Source organism: Labeo rohita, chromosome 25 (genome assembly GCF_022985175.1).
Source record: "Labeo rohita strain BAU-BD-2019 chromosome 25, IGBB_LRoh.1.0, whole genome shotgun sequence".
Classification (NCBI taxonomy): Eukaryota; Metazoa; Chordata; class Actinopteri; order Cypriniformes; family Cyprinidae; genus Labeo; species Labeo rohita.
The window spans coordinates 21,713,528-21,735,558 of NC_066893.1; the positions used below are offsets into that span (position 1 = coordinate 21,713,528).

General features: G+C 33.3%; 2 protein-coding genes across 3 annotated transcripts in view; one reads left to right on the plus strand and one right to left on the minus strand.

Annotated features, from left to right (window-relative positions):
* On the plus strand, positions 1–18,807 carry polg (polymerase (DNA directed), gamma). Its single transcript, XM_051099820.1, has 23 exons — positions 1–193; positions 1,514–2,124; positions 2,195–2,390; positions 5,425–5,592; positions 5,688–5,834; positions 6,376–6,455; positions 6,543–6,725; positions 7,430–7,578; positions 8,517–8,640; positions 8,719–8,943; positions 9,599–9,716; positions 9,821–9,895; positions 10,258–10,374; positions 10,454–10,614; positions 11,218–11,271; positions 11,356–11,470; positions 13,923–14,058; positions 14,194–14,440; positions 16,583–16,705; positions 16,792–16,969; positions 17,174–17,382; positions 17,463–17,623; positions 18,666–18,807. Exons 2-23 carry the CDS (start codon positions 1,559–1,561, stop codon positions 18,749–18,751), a joined length of 3,618 nt encoding a protein of 1,205 aa, XP_050955777.1. The 5' UTR covers positions 1–193; positions 1,514–1,558; the 3' UTR covers positions 18,752–18,807.
* fanci (FA complementation group I) overlaps positions 18,804–22,031 on the minus strand; it is a 15,623-nt gene continuing 12,395 nt past the window's right edge. Inside the window, exons 32-38 of one of the 2 annotated variants that reach the window (XM_051099819.1) lie at positions 21,770–21,954; positions 21,606–21,662; positions 19,631–19,690; positions 19,457–19,534; positions 19,240–19,335; positions 19,031–19,150; positions 18,804–18,950 (exon numbers count right to left, since the gene is read on the minus strand). In XM_051099819.1, the coding sequence (XP_050955776.1) occupies positions 18,888–18,950; positions 19,031–19,150; positions 19,240–19,335; positions 19,457–19,534; positions 19,631–19,690; positions 21,606–21,662; positions 21,770–21,954 (659 nt within the window). In that variant the 3' untranslated portion in view covers positions 18,804–18,887. Of the gene's footprint in view, positions 19,151–19,239; positions 19,336–19,456; positions 19,535–19,630; positions 19,691–21,605; positions 21,663–21,769; positions 21,955–22,031 lie in introns of both variants that reach the window. The other variant, XM_051099818.1, reaches the window with a different exon arrangement.

Consider the following 22,031-nt stretch of genomic DNA (forward strand, 5'->3'; position numbering starts at 1 on the left):
GCGCTTTGTGGAAACAGCATTTCTTCGGATAGAGCTGTATGTGTGCATGTGTAGTGCGTCTGAATGTGTTTGTTTTGAGTCAAAACTGTTGTACTTAGGAATAAATTGTACGTTTAACATAAGAAATCGATTTGCAAGTGCACTAGCATGGATAACAAGGCAGCGTCATATTTATCCATCGGTGGTTAATCAGGTAACGTATTTTTAAGTATTGTCAGTTCGTTATGTGACAGATATGAGTTTATAAATTCTCAGATTAAATAATATAAGATATATGCTTTAGAAATATATTTAGAATACTATGCACTAAATAAAAACGAACTTCTTATCGTACCACCTTCTATATACAGTACCACTGAAAAGTTTTTAAGTTTTTTTTTTTTTTTTTTTTTAAAGAAGTCTCTTCTCCTCACTAAGCCTGCATGTATTTGATCCAAAATACAGCAAAAACATTAACATTTTGAATTGAGATTTCAAATAACTGTTTTCTGTTTAAATATAATTTAAAATATCATTTATTCCTGTGATTTCAAAGCCGGATTTTTTCATCATTACTCTTTTACATCTTCTCATTATAATATTCTGATTTGCTGCTTAAAAACGTTTGTTTTTATTATTATGTTGAGAACAGCAGAGTAGATTTTTTTTTCAGGTTTCTTCGATGAATAGAAAGTTCAGAAGAACAGCATTTATCTAAAAAAATAAATCTTTTCTAACATTATAAATGTCTTTATCATCACTTTTGATCCATTTAAAGCATCCTGGCTAAATAAAGGTATTCATTATAATTTCTTTCCCCCAAACTCTAAGCTTTTGAATGGTTTACTGCATAATGTTACCAAAACCTTTTATTTCAGATAAATGCTGACCTTTGGATCTGTCTATTTATCAAATAATCCTGAAAAAATGTACTCAACTGTTTTAGATATTGATAATAATATTATTAATAATAATAATAAATGTTTTTTGAACAGAAAATCAGCATATTAGAATGATTTCTGAAAGATCATGTGACACTGAAGACTGGAGCAATGATCCTAAAAATGTAGCTTTGATGATAGGAATAAATTACACTTTAAATATATTCAAACAAAAAGCAGTTATTTAAATAGTAAAAATATTTCACAATATTACTGCTTTTGCTGTATTTTGGATGAATAAATACAGGCTTGGTGAGCAGAAGAGGATTCTTAAAAAAAAAAAAAAACTTTAAAAATCTTTAACATTAAAAAAAAAACTTTTGACAGGTAGTGTATTTACTTCTATCTCTGAAAACATATATGTAAGTTTATTAAATATAATGTTTAGAATCATAGAGTATGACATTTCATGAATAAAAAAGTACAAATATTTATATTAAATGAATAATTTAATAAACAAGTGTGACTGAGCTTTGCAAAATTAACATCTAAAAGTTAAAGGACACACATTGCCACTCTAGACATGGTTTGATGTGGCCTTAGAGATGCATCTCTTTAATCTCTGTTTTTTTTGTTTTTTTTTCATACACCAGGTTCTTCTGAGTATGTGAGGATGTTTCATCCGAGGCTCTAATACGATGCTCCGTCTGATATCATGTCACCGGTGGCAGACCTTCATACGAACTGGAGTTTGGGTAAGATGGTGCTCCACCTCTATGAAACCCAAATCCCAGCAGGGCTCAGACCAGACCCGTCTGAACCCCCTCAACATCCAGATGCTCTCCAGGAACCTGCAGGAGCAGATATTTAAGGGTCGGACGCAGGAGTACACAGACGAGGATGTTGAACGCAGTATAGAACACTTGGAGCAACATAAACTCTGGGGGAAAGAAGCGATCCTGTTACCAGACGTAGAACTCAAGTTGCCTCAAATGTACGGCAATGACATTGACGAACACTTCTCTTTACTTGCCCAAAAGCAGAGCCTTCCTTATCTAGATGCGGCCAGTCAGCTTCAGAGAGCAAGGCTTCCCAGGATGCCCAAGGAATGGGCTTGGGAAGTTGGCTGGACTCGGTATGGCCCTGGCGGAGAACGCCAAAGTGTGAATTTTCCAGATGAGAAAGCTATCGTGTTTGATGTGGAAGTCTGCATGGAGGAGGGACAATGTCCTACGTTGGCCGTAGCGGTTTCCCCAAATGCCTGGTAAGGGTTACTGATCGTAACAGGTATATGTTCGCCAGGATTTTTTACTTACTTTTATTTGGTGTTGCAGGTACTCATGGTGCAGTAAGAGACTCATAGAGGAGAGATACACCTGGTCTAGTGATCTGACGATGGCTGATCTCATCCCTCTGGAGACCCCAGCAAACTCCACCCAGCCGCAGGCTGGTAAATGGAGGGAGAGGCTTGTGGTTGGACACAATGTGAGCTTTGATCGGGCACACATTAAAGAACAGTATTTACTGAAGGTGAGATTCATTTTAGACTGAATTGAGACTGATTTTGAATGTTTCTTTACTTGCTTTTTTGTTGGATTTGTTAAAATCCTATGTTATTTGGTCTTAAAACACTAACATATTAAATGTAAAAAGAGTAAAAACTGAAACTCTAATGATTCTAAAAGCTAAAAAAGCTAATGTTTTTTCCAAACTGGGGTTCACAAAGGAACTGCAAGGGGTTTGTGAGTTTATGTAAGCTAACAATTAATAAAATCAAATAGGTGATTTAAAAATAAAAACTATCAAATTAAATAATGTTATGGGAACATTAACTAGCATCAGATTTCAATTGGTTGATATATTACCACAAAATCTCAGGAGGTACTATACGGAAAATTTATATTTATATTTAATTTATATTTTATATAAAAGGAGTTTGACTGACAAAAATGTTTGGGAATCCCTGCAGTCTGTCTTAAAATGCTAAAATTACTAAAACTAAAATAAAATATAGCTGCAAGCAGCAATTGCGGGGCCAAGCACAACAGAGGCAGAATGAGGAGCTAAGCATGGCAAGGAGCAACAGACCGACTGTAACAATGAGTAACTAAAGTCATTTTAGGATAATATCAGTTGAAATGGCTGAAAAATCATAAATACAACCAATAATATTATTTAATGGCTTATCACTTTTGACCAACAGGTGGTGCTGTTTTCAAATTGATGTGACGTGTTCTGTGTGAAATGACAATGACACACACAAAGTTTGCCGTCATTATGTCAAAGCTTTGCAGAGATACAGCCTCAGATGTAGTTTGGCATCTTTCCAGCAAATTTGTTGATGCGCTAAACGAAAACGTCTCGTATATCGACACGAAATTCATAACTTTTTGCCAGCATAGTCTGAAGATGATCTGAGTCAAATTTGGTGAAGATCGGACTAACAGTCTGGGAGGAGTTCGAAAAAGTAGGTTTTGTACATTAATCAAAATGGCGGACAGGAAGTTTGGCCAATTTCGGCATAATGGGTATCAATGTTCTCGACTTGACCCAAGGAATCTATTGGCATCAGTTTCATTCCAATAGGCTAATGTAAACAGAAGTTATTAGCATTTTTGTAAATTTCATTATTAATGTTTAGTGAATGGCGTATTACTTACATAGGTGGCACTGTTACCAAATTGATGTGGCTTGGTCAGAGTGTGCTGACAATAGCACATATAAAATTTGGTGTCAATATGTCAAAGCTTTGCAGAGATACAGACTCGAATGCAATTTGGCATCTTTCCAGTAAATTCGTTGATGCGCTAAACGAAAACGGTTTCATGTATCGACACAAAATCCATAACTTTTTGTCAGCATGGTCTGAAGATGATCGGAGTCAAATTTGGTGAAAATTGGACTAACGGTCTAGGAGGAGTTCGAAAAAGTAGGTTTTCAACATGAATCAAAATGGCGGACAGGAAGTTCAGCCAAAATTGGCAAAATTGGTATCGGTGTTCTCAGCATGACTGAAGGAATCTATCAAAATCAGTTTCATTTCAATAGGCTAATGTATGCAAAAGTTATTAGCATTTTTTGAAATTTTGTTATAACTTTTGACCACAAGGTGGTGCTGGCCCCAAAATTTTTATGTACAGGGCATGGTGCCGAACATTTTTGTAATTAATGTCGAAACGATACGCTAATCCGTTCTCAAGATACAGCATTTTAAAGCTAAATTCAAAATGGCCGACACCCAAAATGGCTGACATGGGAAAATTGGATATGGTTCGACTCGGTATGACACACCGAATCTAAAGAGACCAGTTTTGTGATTTTTGGACAAATCATTCAGACGTTATAAAGAAAAATATCCATTTTTCGTATCTCCTGACCACTAGGGGGGCACTGCACCGAAACACTGCAGTTAGCCTCAGGTCATGCTTGTTATAACACACACCAAGTTTGGTGTCAATATGACAAACTGTTACGGAGATATAGCCTCACATTGATTTTTGCTAGCTTTTCGTAGAATTCTTTCGCGTGTTATTCGTGAACGGCTGGACGAATCGACTTGAATTCCATAACTTTTTGCCAGCGTGGTCTGAAGATGATCTGGATCAATTTTTGTGACAATCGGTGCAACGGCCTAGGACGAGTTCGAAAAAGTAGGTTATACGAACAATTGAAAATAGCGAAAAAACTAAACCTTACGATTTTTGAATTTTGGTGTCCATTCGACTCGGCATAAGCCAAGGAATCAGAGGAAAAAAAGAATTTTTGTTGTGTGGCTTACGGTTCAAATGTTATTAGCATAAATCTTTTGAAAGTTTGGACAAGTGGTGGCGCTAGAGAGTTTGAGTTAGAGACTCCAAACTTGCTATGGTTAATGTTGGGACTGTCCTCTATCAGTGTGCAAAATTATACAACTTTCCCGCAAGCGGTTCTATGGGCTGCCATAGACTTGCGGCGGAAGAGGAAGAAGAAGAAGCGGAATAATAATAACGCCAACGGATACAATAGGTGCCACCGCACCTCCGGTGCTTGGCCCCTAATTATATTATATTACTGCCATAACTACTACTACTAATAAAACCTTAAAATTCATTTTTGTAAATTAAAATAAAGCTGAAATGAAAGATAAATGCTAGAAGAAAAACTTGAAATAAGAATGAGAAAATCTGAAATAAAATAAGTGTGAGATAAAGTACTAGTACTAAGTATGATAAAAACTAAAATGACTAAAAAAAAAAAGCACAAGAAAACTTCAAAACAAAACTAGAAATAAAAGCTAATTTAAAATATTAATAAATAAAAATATTCTATAAATAATGGCATTTCTTAAAGATTGCATTTAACAGTGTTATTAAAATATTAGTATTAAAATATGTCCAGGTTTAACTGATAGTAAATAGAAGACATTGATAATGTTACAAAAGATTTCTGCTTCAGATAAATGCTGTTCTCCTGAAGTTTCTATTCATTAGAAGAGACTTCTTTAAAAAACATTAAAATTCTTACTGTTTAAAAACTTTTGACTGTAGTGTACATCATACATGCACTTTTGGGTTGGTCTTTGCAGGGCTCCAAAATGCGTTTCCTGGACACAATGAGTCTCCACATGGCAATCTCAGGTCTGACAGGATTCCAGCGCTCACTCTGGATGGCCAGCAAATACGGCAAGAGAAAAGGGCTACAAGAAGTGAAGGAGCACATGAAACGCCTCAGCAGAAGATCTGAGGGCCCAAAGGTTTGTGCAAACCATAATGCTGCTTTTGTCAGATTAGCCTTAATGGTTTACAGTACTGCCAACCAGTAATATTGGTAATATATTTTCTATTGCAGATTGGCTCATGGGAATGGGTTGATATCAGTAGTATTAATAACCTTGCTGATGTTCACGCTCTCTACGTGGGAGGAGAACCGTTGAAGAAAGAAGCTAGGGATCTGTTCGTGAAGGGCAGCATGTCAGACATTCGGACAAATTTTCAGGTAAGTAGGATATTTAAAATAAATCGTTCACAAACAAAAAATAATCTGCTGAACATTTACTAACCTCAGGCTATTCAAGATGAGATGAGTTTGTTTCTTCATTAGAACTGATTTGGAAAAATTTGGCATTGCATCACTTGATCACATGGATCCTCTGCAGTGAATGGGTGCCGTCAGAATGAGAGTCCAAACAGCTGATAAAAACATCACAATGTAGGCTGGAGTCGTGTGGATTTCTTGTGGAGTATTGTGATGTTTTTAATCGGACTCTCGTTCTGACGGCACCCATTCACTGCAGAGGATCCACTGGTGAGCAAGTGATGCAGTGCTACAACTCTTTAAATCTTTTAAGATTAAGATTAAGAAATAAACTCGTCTACATCTTGGATAGCAAATTTCATTTTTAGTTGAAAATTTAAGGAGCATGAACTGTCTATGCTGCATGAATATTTATTCCTGTTCATAAATTAATGAAAGGGCAAATCAGGTAATAACTGAATAATTAATGTGTTTCCTGAAGTTATTTTGTCTTTTTTGTTAGGAGCTGATGCAGTATTGTGCTCTTGATGTTTTGGCCACACATGAGGTCTTCATTCAACAGTTGCCTCTCTTTATGGAGCGGTATGACACTTAATTTACATAAGCTTACCTCCAACTGTACATTATGGAATATTATTGTTAAATGACCTGTCATCTGTATTTTTCTAGGTGTCCTCACCCAGTGACACTTGCAGGTATGCTAGAAATGGGCGTATGCTACCTTCCTGTCAATCAGAACTGGAAGCGGTACTTGGAAGATGCCCAGACCTCTTATGAAGAGCTGCAGAGAGAGATGAAGAAATCGTTAATGATTCTAGCTGACGATGCCTGCCAGTTATTGGAGGATGATCGGTAAACATGCACCAGCTTACCTGTTTTTTTTTTTTTTTTCATAATAACCAAATGGAGTCCTTAAAGAACATGTGTCCACTTTTAAAGGGATTGTTCACACAAAAATGAAAATTCTGTCATTAATTACTCACCCTCATGTCGTTCCAAACCCGTAAAACCTTACAGCAAGGGTCGTACCACGTTCAAGGTCCAGAAAGGTAGTAATAAGGACATCGTTAAAATAGTCCATGTGACGTCAGTCGTTCAACCGTAATTTTATGAAGCTATGAGAATACTTTTTGTTGCATAAAAACTATAATATAAATTCTATTCAACAATTCTTCTCCTCCGTGTCACCCTCGTAGCTTCATAAAACTACAGCTGAACCACTGATGTCATATGGACTATTCTAACAATGTTCTTGGTACTTTCTGGGCCTTGAACATGGTAGGACCCTTGCTGTCTATGCAAGGATCAGAAAGCTCTCAGATTTCATCAAAAATATCTTATTTTGTGTTTCGAAGATGAACGAAGATAATACGGGTTTGGAACAACATGAGGTTGAGTGATTAATGAGAGAATTTTCTTTTTTGGGTGAACTGTCCCTTTAAGAAACATACAGTTACTTTTTATTGGCCAGGTATAAAATAGGGTTTGCTAACAGTCCTCAGTTTAGTCCTCAGTAGTTAAATATGTAGTTATTATAGGTGTGGTATGCTGTGCAGGTACAAAGATGATCCCTGGCTGTGGGACTTGGATTGGGATGTTCAGGATTTTAAGCAAAAGAAAATGACTGTAGGCAAGAAGAAAGCCAAACAAGAGGCTGAGGCAACAGCAGCAGCAAACAAAAATGTACCCGAAGACTGGAACGAGGGTAAGTGTGTTTTTCTTTTTTTTTTTTTTCCAACATTTGATTACAACATTTTATTATGATGAAATATTATTGCTTGAACATTTTAACTATGTTTGGTGCTGATTTTGCACCTACATCATGGTTTCAAAGTTGATTTACAGTATTTTTCGTTCTGGAAATAAAATGCACTACTGTTTGGATTTATTTATTAATTAATTTGAAAAAAACAAAAAAGACAGTCTCACCAGGCTGTATTTATTTGATCAAAAATACAGTAGTAACAGTAATACTGTTTAAAATAATTACTTTAAGTAATTTTAATTTTTTTTATTTGTTTATTTAATTTAATGTATTTATTTATATTAATTTCAAAATGGCAGAGCTGAATTTGTATTTGCAGGATTCTTTGATTAGAAGTCTTTTATGAAAAATTAAAAAATGTATTCTAGAATATTATACATGTCTTTACTGTCATTTGAATACTTTAATACGTCCTTGCTGTATAAAATTACTAAAAAAATGTTAGTGACCCCAAACATTTGCACTGTAGTGTATATGAATATGGATTGAGTATAGGATAGAATCAAGTCATTTTAAAAATAAATATTGTAAAGTATTTTAAAAAATATTGTTAATATATTAAATAGTATTATACTATAATCATTATATCAAATATTATCTAAAAAATTAAAAGAGTTACACTCTTTGGAGTAGTTATTTTGCAATAGTTATTTATGTAAAGGATAAAAAAATTTACAATTTACAGACGGCGCTTGAATTGTGATTTCCAAGCCTGGAAAAGTAATGGAAATTTTTATTGTGAATTCTATTTCATTGATTAGAAATCATTCTTCATGAGAGCAATCTTCAGGACTTTGAACGTCAAGAATGTTAATTGATCAAAAGGAACTGTGAATCAGGATTAGAGGAACAATAACATTATTAACACTCTGTTTTAGACCCAGGTCCTCCTTCAGAAGAAGAGCAGGCAGCTTCAGACCCCAGTAGAGAGCTTTTACAGAGACTGAAGGAGACAGTCAGCTACCTGCCAAAAAGGAGACAGCACTTACCGGCCCACCCCAGGTAAGTGCCGCCCCCCTGTACAACAGCGTAGCGTTCCACATTGCATGTGTGCATATTTTGTACATTATTTATGCTCAGCTGGTACCGGAAGCTGTGTGTGAAGATGTCTGAGGCCGAGGACTGGTCTCCTGGAGCCAGTCTCATCAGTCTGCAGATGAGGGTCACACCCAAGTTAATGGGCCTCACGTGGGACGGCTATCCCCTGCACTACACCGACCAACATGGCTGGGGTTACCTGGTACCAGGCCGCAGAGATAACCTGGACACCTCAGAGGACAGTGAAGGACCTGTATGTCCGTATAGGTAAAATAAAGCCAAGATGATACTGTGTTCATTAGGAAAATATGTCATGCGATCTAGGAAAACCCAACACAAGGTGAAATTTTACCCTTGTTAGGTTTTGATACCATGTGAAAGCTGGGTTCGAGCCCTTTCCAAAACCAAGAAAAAATGGGTTTTTGAGAAAAACAGTTTTAAAGTGAGACGGCTTTCACTTTCCCTTAGCAGGTTTAATGAGAGCTGTCTGTCGAGTCGGGAGAGCTATACTGCATCGTTACACAAACAGGCTAACGTCTGTCTTCCGTTGTTTATCATGGGCATAGTCTCTGAACTTTTGATCACCCCTTGTATGTTTAGATAGCACAAATAATCCAGCCACCCTTATAGTTAGAAAGGCGATGATACACCTTTATTAAATATGTTACATGGTTTATTTTGATAGGTTAGCTGTTTTTGTGGTTTTAAGGGAAAGCACCTCAGCATTTTTGGCAAGAAGTTTTCAGAGATGATAGATGAGATGTTATAGAATAATAATTTAATGAAAACCTAATTTTGAACCGAATTAACATTCGACCTATTTTTCAAATTACCTGAAAACATTCCAGCGCGACATCTGACGGGTGTTCCCAGATCACATATACAGTGGCTGACAGCATCTTTTCTAAAACTTGGTTTCCAGGGCAATCGAGAGAATTTATAAGGAGTATTGTGAGCGCAAGGGAAAGGAACAGCCCCAGTATCCGGACAGCCCACCTTCTGATGAGTTCATGTTGACTGACAGTTCCGTTTGGCAGACGGTTAGAGCTTTGCTTGCTACTAAATAGGGTTTTTAGGGCTTTAGGGTTTTTCCTCAAAAGCGGTCATTTAATCCATGCCTGCATGTTTTTGTGCACCTGTGTAGGTTGAAGAAGTAAGTCGACTGGAAGCATTTGATGATGAAGCGCTGAGTACAACAGGGCCATCCAAGAGGATCAAGGTTAGATTATGATAATAAAACACAAAACATTCTTTTTTTGTAATTTATTATAAAAAATATTATTAAATGTTATATTTTTAAATATCATTAACATTATGTGCTATATTAAGTATTACATTTTAATTTATAAAATAATATATATTTTTTTTAATAGAAAAAGATTTTAAGAAATATTATTAAATGGATATTTTAAATAGTATAAAATTATGATTAATTCATTTAAAAATTAAACATACTATTTAAAAACAATTGTAATGCAAGATATCATTTAAAATCTTATTTAAAAAATTAAATGTTGTTTAATGCTTTGCAAAGGACAAACTTCACATTTTTTATTAATAATAGCTGTATTTACTTATTAGAAAAAACTAAATTCATTAGTCAAAAATGGAAACGGCGAGTGTCCCTATCACCATGGAAATGGCCCATACAATGATGTCAACATCCCTGGTTGCTGGTTCTTTAAACTGCCTCATAAGGTATAAGATTTTTGTCCTCATCGTACAATGCATTCATTCAAGTTATAGTCATATAACTCAAAATTGTTTCAAATCACAGGACGGAAATGAGAACAATGTGGGTAGTCCGTTTTCTAAAGACTTCCTGTCTAAAATGGAGGACGGTACGCTTCAGGCAGGACGGGACGGCACCAACGCCACACGAGCACTGGAGATCAACAAGATGATATCATTTTGGAGAAATGCTCAAAAACGCATCAGGTTTGAGAGTTCCAACTGAGCTATCTTTTAAAGGAGACATCGGATGCAAAATTCACTTTCAGACGTTTGCATGTAAATGTGTGGACACAACCACCCTACAATGAGAAATATCCATTCACCCCTTTTTTTATCCCCAAAAAGTCTCAATTATCAAGCCATTTTGATTTTCTGAGCAGTATGATGTCATACTGCTTAGGCCCCGCCCACAACCACTGACATATGGTTCCATATTAGCATATTTCTGCCCTCAGCCAGTTGTACACTGTCCACCATTTTCTCCATGCTTTGTTTTTGATTGTAACGTGCCACTGAACACACAAAAACGGAAGAGAGGGGTGGGGTGCGCAGTAGCTCATTATCATTTAAAGAGACATGCACTGAAATGGGTCCCTGTGAACAGAACTGTTCAGAAGGTAAAAAGGGTGTTGTTTTACAAGACCACTGAGGAATTTTAACCAAAGTATGTTGCAGATATTTCATGAAGACTCTAAAGAACCATACCAACTTTTGGGCATCCGATGTCTTCTTTAAATAGGTTAGTCTTTTAAATGTGTGGATGGTGCTTATAGCTGATTTCTGATCCAAAATCTCTTGTCCTTTCAGCTCCCAAATGGTGGTATGGCTCCGTAAGGCAGAACTGCCGCGCACTGTTAGACTGTAAGTTAATGGTGTCTTCTATTGTGTCTTTTTCATTTGAGGGAAAAGATCACGACTCATCTAAACTCTTTGCTCTTTCTTCAGACATGAACACTTTGAGGAAGGACAGTATGGTGCCATTTTACCACAGGTCGTCACAGCTGGAACCGTCACACGCAGAGCTGTAGAACCGACGTGGCTGACTGCAAGTAATGCTCGGGTACGACACCTACAGTGGAGTATAGCGCCTGCTCACATTGTGAATGGCAGTTCACAATTAATTATTTCCAGTGATTAATTTGATAATGTAAAATTACATCACATTTTGTATATTTTATTATATGTTGTTTATTAGGTTTTTTTTTTATATATTGTTTTTAGTATAGTTTACCGTCATTACTGATTTAGCTCTATATTATTCATATTTATGGAAGCACAGCTGCCACATAAGAAAAAAGTCATGGAAAAAAAGTTGAAATTATGACAGTTGAGTTGATTTTTATCTCACAATTTCATCTTTTTTTTTCATGATTTAAATTGACATTAGTATGTCAGTTCTGACAAAAATGATGTCATAGTATGTCAACCTTTATCATAACTTATGTCAGGATGTAGCATCTCATAATTTCTACTTTTTATGTCATTACGACTTTTTGTGTCAAAATTTCAGCCTTTGTCATTACTTTGTCAGAGTGTAGCATCTCATAATTTCTACTTTTTGTCATAGTTATGACATATTATCTCATAATTTCTAATTTTCATGTCATTATGACCTTTTTATGCCAAAATGTCAACCTTTATGCCATAATGTAGCATCTCATAATTTCTACTTTTTGTCATAATTATGACAGTATCTCATCATTTTTACTTTTGTCATGACTTTTTGTCAGAATTTCAACCTTTATCATAACTTTTTGTCAGAATGTAACATCTCATAATTTTGACTTGTTGTAATTGTGACATTGTCTCATAATTTCTACTTTTTATGTCATTATAATTTTTTTTATCAATCAGAATTTCAGCCTTTCTCATAACTTTTTATGTCAATGCAGCATCTAATTTCTACTTTTTTTAGTCATAATGACATAATGACAGTATCTTACAATTTTAATTTCTGTCATTATGACATGTCATCTCATAATTTCTACTTTTATGTCATTATGACTTTTTATATCAAAATTTCAACCTTTGTCGTAACTTTTTGTCAATGTAGCATATCATAATTTATACTTTTTGTCATAATTATGACAACAGTATTGCATGATTTTGACCTTTTGTCTTATGACATAGTATCTCATAATTTCTGTCATTATGCTTTTTTATCTCATAATTTCTACTTTGTCATAATTTGTCAGTATTTTATCATTTTGACTTTTGTCATAATTATGACATAGTATCGCATAATTTCTCATAATTATGAGATACTATAATTATGATTTTTTTTTTGTCAAAATTTCAACCTTTGTCATAACTTTTTATGTCAGAATGTAGCATTCCAATTTCTGCTTTTTGTTGTATTTATGACTAGGTTTGGGTATCGAGAACCAGTTCCATTTTAGATCCGGTTCCAAATTTCTAATAACCGGGTATTGGATAAGACACGTGCATTTCGATTCCGCTTAACGATTCCGACGTTCGGATTTTAAATGATTTTAAAGTTTAAAATCAAACGTTTTAAGCGCAGGAAGGGAAAGAAGTTGCGCGCTATTTGTGTGCAGTGCACACATCTGAAGCGCGAGCACAGCAGAGAACAGCGATCCCGGTGCAGGTTCCAGCCTGTGTCCGTTCTCGAACTGTTCCATGCATTTCCACTGCAGAAAAGGTCGTTCCGGGCCGAATCTGACTTTTCTTTCACATTTACCGCCCAATATGCACAAAAATATGTCAGTATATCATCATAAACACAACCAGCCATGTCAAAAAGTAAAAGTGAACAGATGAGAAAGAAAACACACGTGTAACAGTATTTTTAGATCCGCGTGCGTTCTGTGTTCAAGAGACAGCAGCCTAATAACCGTGCTGTCATTAATGTTAATCCAAGAACAAAAATCGTTCACTGATCTTGACTGAATATCTTTCAGAACTTTAATGAGGATTAATCTATGTTTTATTTGTGAAAAGAAAACAAAAAATAAACTATTTTTAAATGTTTGATGTAAATTTCTATACCTGTAAATTGTTCAGATTTATTTATTTATGCTATTGCTCATTTATTTGCTTGTTCCTATTTTATTACTGACTGTTTACTTGTCTTTAACAATGTAATGTTTGAAATTTATACTAGTCTAGTTTTTGCTGTGGACATTTTTGTTAAAACCATAGGCAAAAGATCCTCTTAGGCCTAAGGGTTCTGTAGGCTGCAACAGAAAGCTTTGTAAAAATACAGAACTAAAACGTTTGACCTTATTTTTTATTGATTTTTTTTGTTATTGGAGTCCGAAACTAGGCACCGTTAAGAATCGGAATCGATAAGCAAAATCGAAATCAGAACCGAAATTGATAAAATTCAAATGATATCCACCCCTATTTATGATGTAGTATCTCAGAATTTCTACTTTTTGTCATTAGGCCTTTTTGCTGTTGTAATTATGATTTACCAAAGCATGGTTTATTTTTTTTCCTTGTGTGATGGAATTGGGCTGCCGTAATTCTCTGTTTGTGTGTGTTTGCAGAAAGATCGTGTAGGCAGTGAGCTGAAGGCCATGGTGCAGGTGCCTCCTGGGTATCATCTGGTGGGAGCAGATGTGGACTCTCAAGAGCTGTGGATCGCTGCCATACTTGGCGAAGCACAATTTGCAGGAATGCATGGTATTCCAGACACACTTTCCCAGCCATTAGATTCCGAGATGCAAATTCCAACAAGAAAATGCAAACTGATTTAAAATATAAAGGGCAAATGGTGTTTCTTATGTGTATAGGTCATTCTTGATCTCTGATTTCCAGGATGCACAGCATTTGGGTGGATGACACTCCAGGGAAAGAAAAGTCAGGGTACGGACCTGCACAGCCGTACCGCAGATGCTGTGGGCATTAGCCGTGAACATGCAAAGGTCTTCAACTATGGCCGGATTTACGGGGCAGGTCAGCCGTTTGCAGAACGACTTCTAATGCAGTTTAATCACAGACTAAGCCAACAGGAAGCAGCTAATAAAGCTCGTCAGATGTACGCACTTACCAAAGGACTGCGCAGGTAGGCAAAAAATAAAAAATAAATAAATGCACACTTTGCCTTTAAAGAAATAAAACAGACATTAAATTATGACTTAATTGTTTAACATATTATGTAGAAAAATAATGTTATTATGTTTTATTATTATTATTCAATTATTAAAAATATTATATAAAAATAACTTCTATAAAACAAAAATAATATAAAAATATTTAGAAATAAAAATCATGATTAATATTATATGATACTAAATAGTATTACATTATTCAAAATATTACTAATATATAAAATGTTATTATTAAAAACATAATTAATACTAAATGATATATTAAGTTGTAATACATTATCCAAAATATAAAATTATTAAAAATATAATTGATCAATATTATACATAATAGTACTACATTGTTACGAATATTATTAAAATATAAAAAGGTATTCAAAATGTAATTAATACTAAATTATATATTAAGTTGAAATACATTATTCTAAATATAAAATGTAATTATTAAAAATATAATGAATACTAAACAATGTATTAAATTGAAATACATTATTAAAAATATATAATGTTAGTATTAAAAATAAAATTAATACTAAATAATATATTAAGTTATAATACATTATTCAGAATATAAAATATTATTATTAAAAAATAGAATGAATTAATATTATATAATACTAAGTAGTGTTACATTATTACAAATATTATTAAAATATAAAACGCTATTATTAAAAATATAATTAATACTAAATGATATTTAGTTGAAATACATTATTAAAAATAAAATATTTTTAAAAAATATAATTGATTAATATTATGATACTAAATAGTATTACATTGTTACGAATATTATTAAAATATAAAAAGGTATTAAAAATGTAATTAATACTAAATTATATATTTAATTGAAATACATTATTCTAAATATAAAATGTAATTATTAAAAATATAATGAAGAATAAACAGTGTATTAAGTTGAAATACATTATACATTTCAAATACATGAAATACATTAGAAAAAAATTATTAAAAAATAGAATTAATCAGTATTATATAATACTAAGTAGTGTTACATTATTACAAATATTATTAAAATATAAAAAGCTATTATTAAAAATAGAATTATTACTAAATGATATATTAATTTGAAATACATTAGTCAAAATATAAAATGTTAGTATTAAAAATATAATTAATACTAAATGATATATTAAGTTGAAATACATTATTCAAAATATAAAATATTATTATTAAAAAATATAATTGATCAATATGATACTAAATAGTATTACATTAATTACTACAAATATTATTAAAATATAAAAAGTTATTATTAAAAATATAATTAATACTAAATGATATATTAAGTTGAAATACGTTGTTTAAAATGTATAATGTTAGTATTAAAAATTTAATTAACACTAAATGATATATTAAGTTGAAATACGTTGTTTAAAATATTAAGTATTAAATAAAATATTTAAAAATATTTAAGTATTAAAAATATAATTCATATTAAATAATTATTCAAAATATTAATATTAAAGTCATCTTTAATGTTATATGATATATTAAGTTGTGTTAAATAGACTATTATTTAAAATATTAAAATATTATATATTAAGTTGTAATACATTCAAATATATTCAAAATATATTTCACAATTGTTTTTATTCAAAAAAGTTAATATTAAATATTAAAATCTTTAATATTATGATATATTAAGTTGTATTAAATTGATCCTATTTAAAATATTACAATATAAAAAGTTAAATAGAATTAAAACTAATATATTTAGTTATATTCAAAATATAGTTCAAAAGGTTTTATTAAAAAAAAAAATACTATTTACTTAATATATTGTATATTATAATTAAAAAATAAATATATTATTGTATAAATTGTATCATTTAAAGGGTATTATTAATTTTATATACTATATATTTAAATTGATTAAATTATTGAAATCTTATTTATTTTTTTTAAACTTTTAAAATATTATGATATACTAATAGTATTAAATTATAATTGTATTTATATATATATATATATATATGTGTGTGTGTGTATGTATATGTGTGTGTGTATATATATATATATATATATATATAGTTTTAAAATGTAAAAAAAAGTTATTGTTTGATGTTTTGCGTGTACAGATATCACCTGTCTGAAGAAGGGGAGTGGTTGGTAAAGAAGTTAGATCTGGAGGTGGAAAGAGCTGAGGATGGCAGCGTCTCACTCCAGCATTTGCGTAAAATCTCCAAACTGGCAGGTCAAAGGTCTGTTAACTACCTTGCAACACACGCTGTTTTACGCAAGTCTGTTTTGGACATAACTGCATTTTATACTTGTTTAATCTTTGAAGTACCACTAGGGGGAGCATGAGGAAGTGGAATCTCACAGGACAGCGTGTATGGGCGGGCGGTACAGAATCAGAGATGTTCAATAAGCTGGAAAGTATCGCCCATTCTGAGGAACCAGCAACTCCAGTGCTGGGCTGCAGGATTTCCAGAGCTCTGGAACCTTCTGCTGTTCAAGAAGAGGTCAGTTTCCATGGTTTTAGCGCATTTATGGATTTGGTAGACACTTGAATGATTATCCAGAGCATTCAAGATACAAGTAATTTTGTTTTTAACCAGTTCTTGCTTTTAAAAATTAGCACCATGCTGTACTGTTTGAGCTACAGGAAGGCTAATAGAGCTAAATTGAAGTTAGTTCCCATTCATGAGACTTCTATTGTGTTTTAGTTCATTACCAGCCGAGTAAACTGGGTGGTTCAGAGTTCAGCAGTGGACTATCTCCATTTAATGCTGGTGGCCATGCGGTGGCTGTTCGAGGAACACAACATTGATGGCCGCTTCTGCATCAGTATTCACGATGAGGTGCGTTATCTGGTGACGAGCGAAGATCGCTATACAGCCGCACTGGCCCTGCAGATCACCAACCTGCTCACCAGGTGAAGACCAAACTTTGATTCCTGTTACTTTTGGCTTTGCCCTGTAAAGTCCATGTTCAAATATTTTTGTCTGTTCTCAGGTGCATGTTTGCTTATAAACTGGGAATGATGGATCTGCCGCAGTCAGTGGCTTTCTTCAGCGCGGTGGACATTGATAAGTGCTTACGGAAGGAGGTGACCATGGACTGCATGACTCCATCCAACCCCACGGGAGTGGAACGGAGATACGGGATACCACAAGGTCAGAATAAACATTAATTGTCATTTTAAAGGCATAATTCAACCAAAAATAGAAATTAGCTGGGCATCCAAGATGTAAATGTAAATTTGTCATTACATCACTTGCTCACCAATGGATCCTCTGCCGTCAGAAGGAGAGTCCAAACAGCTGATAAAAACATCACAGTAATCCACACCACTCCAATCCGTCAATTAGTATTCTTTGAAGTGAAAAGCTGCATGTTTGTAAGAGACTTCCAACCATTTCTTCCAAGTTCTAAGCAAATGTGTTGGATGGATTTTGATGTGAGAGGACAACAGGGGATGGACTTTTCCATTGGAAGAAGCGTTATTATAGATTATGGAATCCTATTTTGGCCAGAAGTGACGGGTCAAAGTTAAAACGCCTTAATGGATTTGTTTCTTACAAACATGCAGCTTAGACACTCCTTCTGATGGAACCCATTCACTGCTATTGGTTAAGTGATGTAATGCTGTATTTCTCCAAATCTTAAAGAAACATGATTAATTAATAGGGATGGGACAAAACATCGATTCGTGGATCGATTCTGAGATCTTCGAATGCATCGCCATTCTCTTTGGAATCGATTCTGATCTTAGATTTTAACAGCAGGTGGCGCTCTAATCTAGTTTTTATCCGCACACTCCTATATATATATATATATATATACATATATATATATATATATATATATATATATATATATGTGTATATATATATATATATCTTTTCTTATTGTATGACAACTACGTAATTTTAAGTTCCTCCAAAATGATAAACTTTGGAATGACATGTGATTGAGCAAATAATAACAGAATTAAATTTTTGGTGAAGTGTTTTTTAAAAATCACCAGATCATATGTGAACATTTGTTTATTAAAGTTATAGCAGCATTTTGTGAACTTTAACTCATTAACAGTATAAATTCATATAAATTGAAAGTCTACATTGTATTAATTGAACAAGAATCAAAAATGAATTCTTTATATATTGTCGATGTGCTTCTGCAAACCATCTTGATCCTGTTTTTATATACCAACAGGTGAGGCGTTAGACATTTATCAGATTATAGAGATCACCAAAGGATCACTAGACAAAGAAAAACGTCAAGCTCCAAGGTTAAAATAATATCTGTGGCATGAAAAGAACAAATGCAGTCTCTCAGCACATAAAAAACGCCCCAGTACGAACTGTACAGAGAAATTAAATGAGCGAAATGAATGGGGTGTAAAAAGTGCAGATAGAGGTAAAAAAGCTCTTTTCTTCACTGCTTCCTCCTCTTTTTCTTTGGTGCTTGAGTTTCCTCTGAAGGCTGAGAATCTTCAGTCTAAAAGAAATAAAGACAGCATTGAAGATGAAGAGAACCCAGTTCCACAGCACTATGTGCATGTTTAAATAAAGACACACCTGTTGGCTTTCATCCTGCTGCTGTTCCTGTTCCTGTTCCTGCAACGCAGCTTCCAGTGTGGCAGCATTGATTCTGAAGTCTCTGGAAGTGCTCAGCTTCATGTATTGCATCAGATTGACCTGTTTGAAAACATTCACAGATGTGCCTTCAATTTTCAAAGGTTTTAGAACACTTTTTCTTGTATATGCAAAACCATAAGAGACTTTACCTTGGATTTCTTGGAGAGAAGAATGAGAAATTTCTCATACTGTTCAATGTTGAAAATGAGGTTCGGGATGGCTTTAGTCTCACGAAGGACTTTAGCCTAGAAAAGACGAGTCACATCAGATGCACAACTCTTGTTTTTCTTTAAAAAATAAACAAGCCAAAAAGTTCATTCAAAATTAATTTTTCCATCTCAGGTAATGACTCTAAATAGTTCTCACTGAAGCAGCTGCTACCGCCTCATCTTCTTTTTTCTTCTTCTTTGACTTTTCCGGCCCTCCTGGCATCAGCTCTCCACTCTGTATGAAAGAACATTTGATAATGTGTCAAAGACTGAGTCGAGAAGGTTAAAAAATATCAAACAAAAAGACAGTGGATAATTTTCAGGAACATACCTGCACATACGTGATGAAACAATAACACTGAGGAGTAAGATGAGACCCTGACAGCTTCACCTGAACACAAGAGATGTTTGAGAATCACACACCTGATTGTTTTGTTTTGTTCTGTTCTGTTCCATCTGGATGCTGTGATTATTTTCTAACTACATATTTTCTGTATATTTTGTGAAATATTTTTAGTCCACTTGGAAATAATGTTTGGACAAAATTGTTGTTCTTTTGTTAGGAAATGGTTAAAAGTTGTGTTTCTGTCCCAAATAAAAACTCATGTTTATACACATCAAATTTCATATCCATACAACCGTATTTTGAGATGAATGTTGTAACAACACTACCTTTAAAAAGTTGGCGTGTGGTAAATTTTTTTTTTTTTTTTAACGCTACCAGTCAAAAGTTTTTGAACAGTAAGTTTTTTTTTTTTTTTGAAGTCTCTTCTTCTCACCTTATTTGATTCAAAGTACAGCAAAAATAGTACATTTTGAAATATTTTTACTATTTAAAATAACTATTTTCTATTTGAATATTTTGAAAATGTGATTTATTCCTTTGATCAAAGCTAAATTTTCAGCATCATTACTCCAGTTTTCAGTGTCACATGATCCTTCAGAAATCATTCAAATATTCTGATTTGTTGTTCAAGAAACATTTATTTTTTTAGCAATATTTTTGGCTAAATGCAGTTGAGTACATTTTTTATGTTTAATACTTTTATTTAGCAAGAATGCTTTAAAGTAAAAAAAAAAAGTGATAATAAAGACTTTTATAATGTTGCAAGACATTGAAATTTTAGATAAATGTTGTTCTTCTGAACTTTCTATTCATTTAAGAAACCTGAAAAAATTCTACTCAATGGTTTTCAACATAAATGTGTTTTGAGCAGCAAATCAGAATATTAGAATGATTTCTGAAGGATCATGTGACTGGAGTAATGATGTTAAAAATTCAGCTTTGAAATCAGGAGTTTTAGAAAATATTCAAATAGAAAACAGTAATTTTCAGTAACAAAATTATTACAGTTCTATTGCAATGAAATGGGTAAAAGTTTGGTTTAAAAACTAACTAGCTATAATAAACAAACTTTCAGTTGAGGAAATACAGTTTTAACAGCTTTAAGTTTGAAATAATTTGAAGTTTTACTTTAAAGAGACAGACCTTAGTTGAAATTGTACTTGGAATGGTTGTTACGGTGTTGCTAGCAGGAATTGGCAAAAAAAAAAAAAACTACTGAAAAAATGTTGTTCTTCTGAACTTTCTATTCATTTAAGAAACCTGAAAAAATTCTACTCAACGGTTTTCAACATAAATGTGTTTTGAGCAGCAAATCAGAATATTAGAATGATTTCTGAAGGATCATGTGACTGGAGTAATGATGCTAAAAATTCAGCTTTGAAATCAGGAGTTTTAGAAAATATTCAAATAGAAAACAGTCATTTTAAATTGTAATAATTTTACTGTTTTTGCTGTACTTTGGGTCAAATAAATGCAGGCTTGGTGAGCAGAAGAGACTTCCTTAAAAAAAAAAAAAAAAAAAAAACATTAAAAATCTTACCGTTCAAAAACTTTTGACTGGTAGTATATATTTTTTGAAATATATATTGAAATGCTAATTATTTATTTTATGGATTTATCATATGCATTTATTTGATTAAAAATATAGAAAAAATAACCAGTAAAATAGTATAAAACAGTAATATTGTGAAATAATAATTTATATGTAAAAATAGGTGTTTTCTGTTTGAATACATTTTAAAATGTAATTTATCCTTTCTATCAGCAAAGCTGAATCACATAATCCTTCAGAAATCATTCTAATATGCTCATTTACTTAAAGATTTCTAGTCTCTGTAGAAATTAGTCACAGTAGTCTAATCCACTAGAAATTAGGCCCAGGATTTAAAATTACTTAATAAACATTCATTTCTTTTCTTGCCACCCTCTAAACTGTACAGATTTTTAATTTTCTTTTTACCAATTTCTCCAAACGTGCAGGCAGCTGGCCAGGTTGGGTCGTACACAGCTGAATATACTGCAAAATAAAAAACATGTTTATGTGAAGCCCTGAGCTGTAAAGATTCCCCAAACTATAACAGAGCAAACTAAAACATCTGAATCATAAATCAGAATGAGACTCACATATTTGCTAAGTGTAGTCAGGATGCTGTAGGTTCGACTGAGCTCTCTCATTAGTGTGTCTGTGCAGGGTCCCGTGGACAGGGCGGTCTGAACGAGCTCATGCAGAGCCGTTAACAGCGTGCCTAACTGAATCGTGACAGCCTTCTCAATCGGGTCCTGCTGGCCCAGTGGCTGCTGGGTATTTCCTAAAAGACACACACACAGGAAGTTGCCATAATGCTCTTTATCCTAGATCTGGGACCTCCAGGCAGGTGTTTTGGAG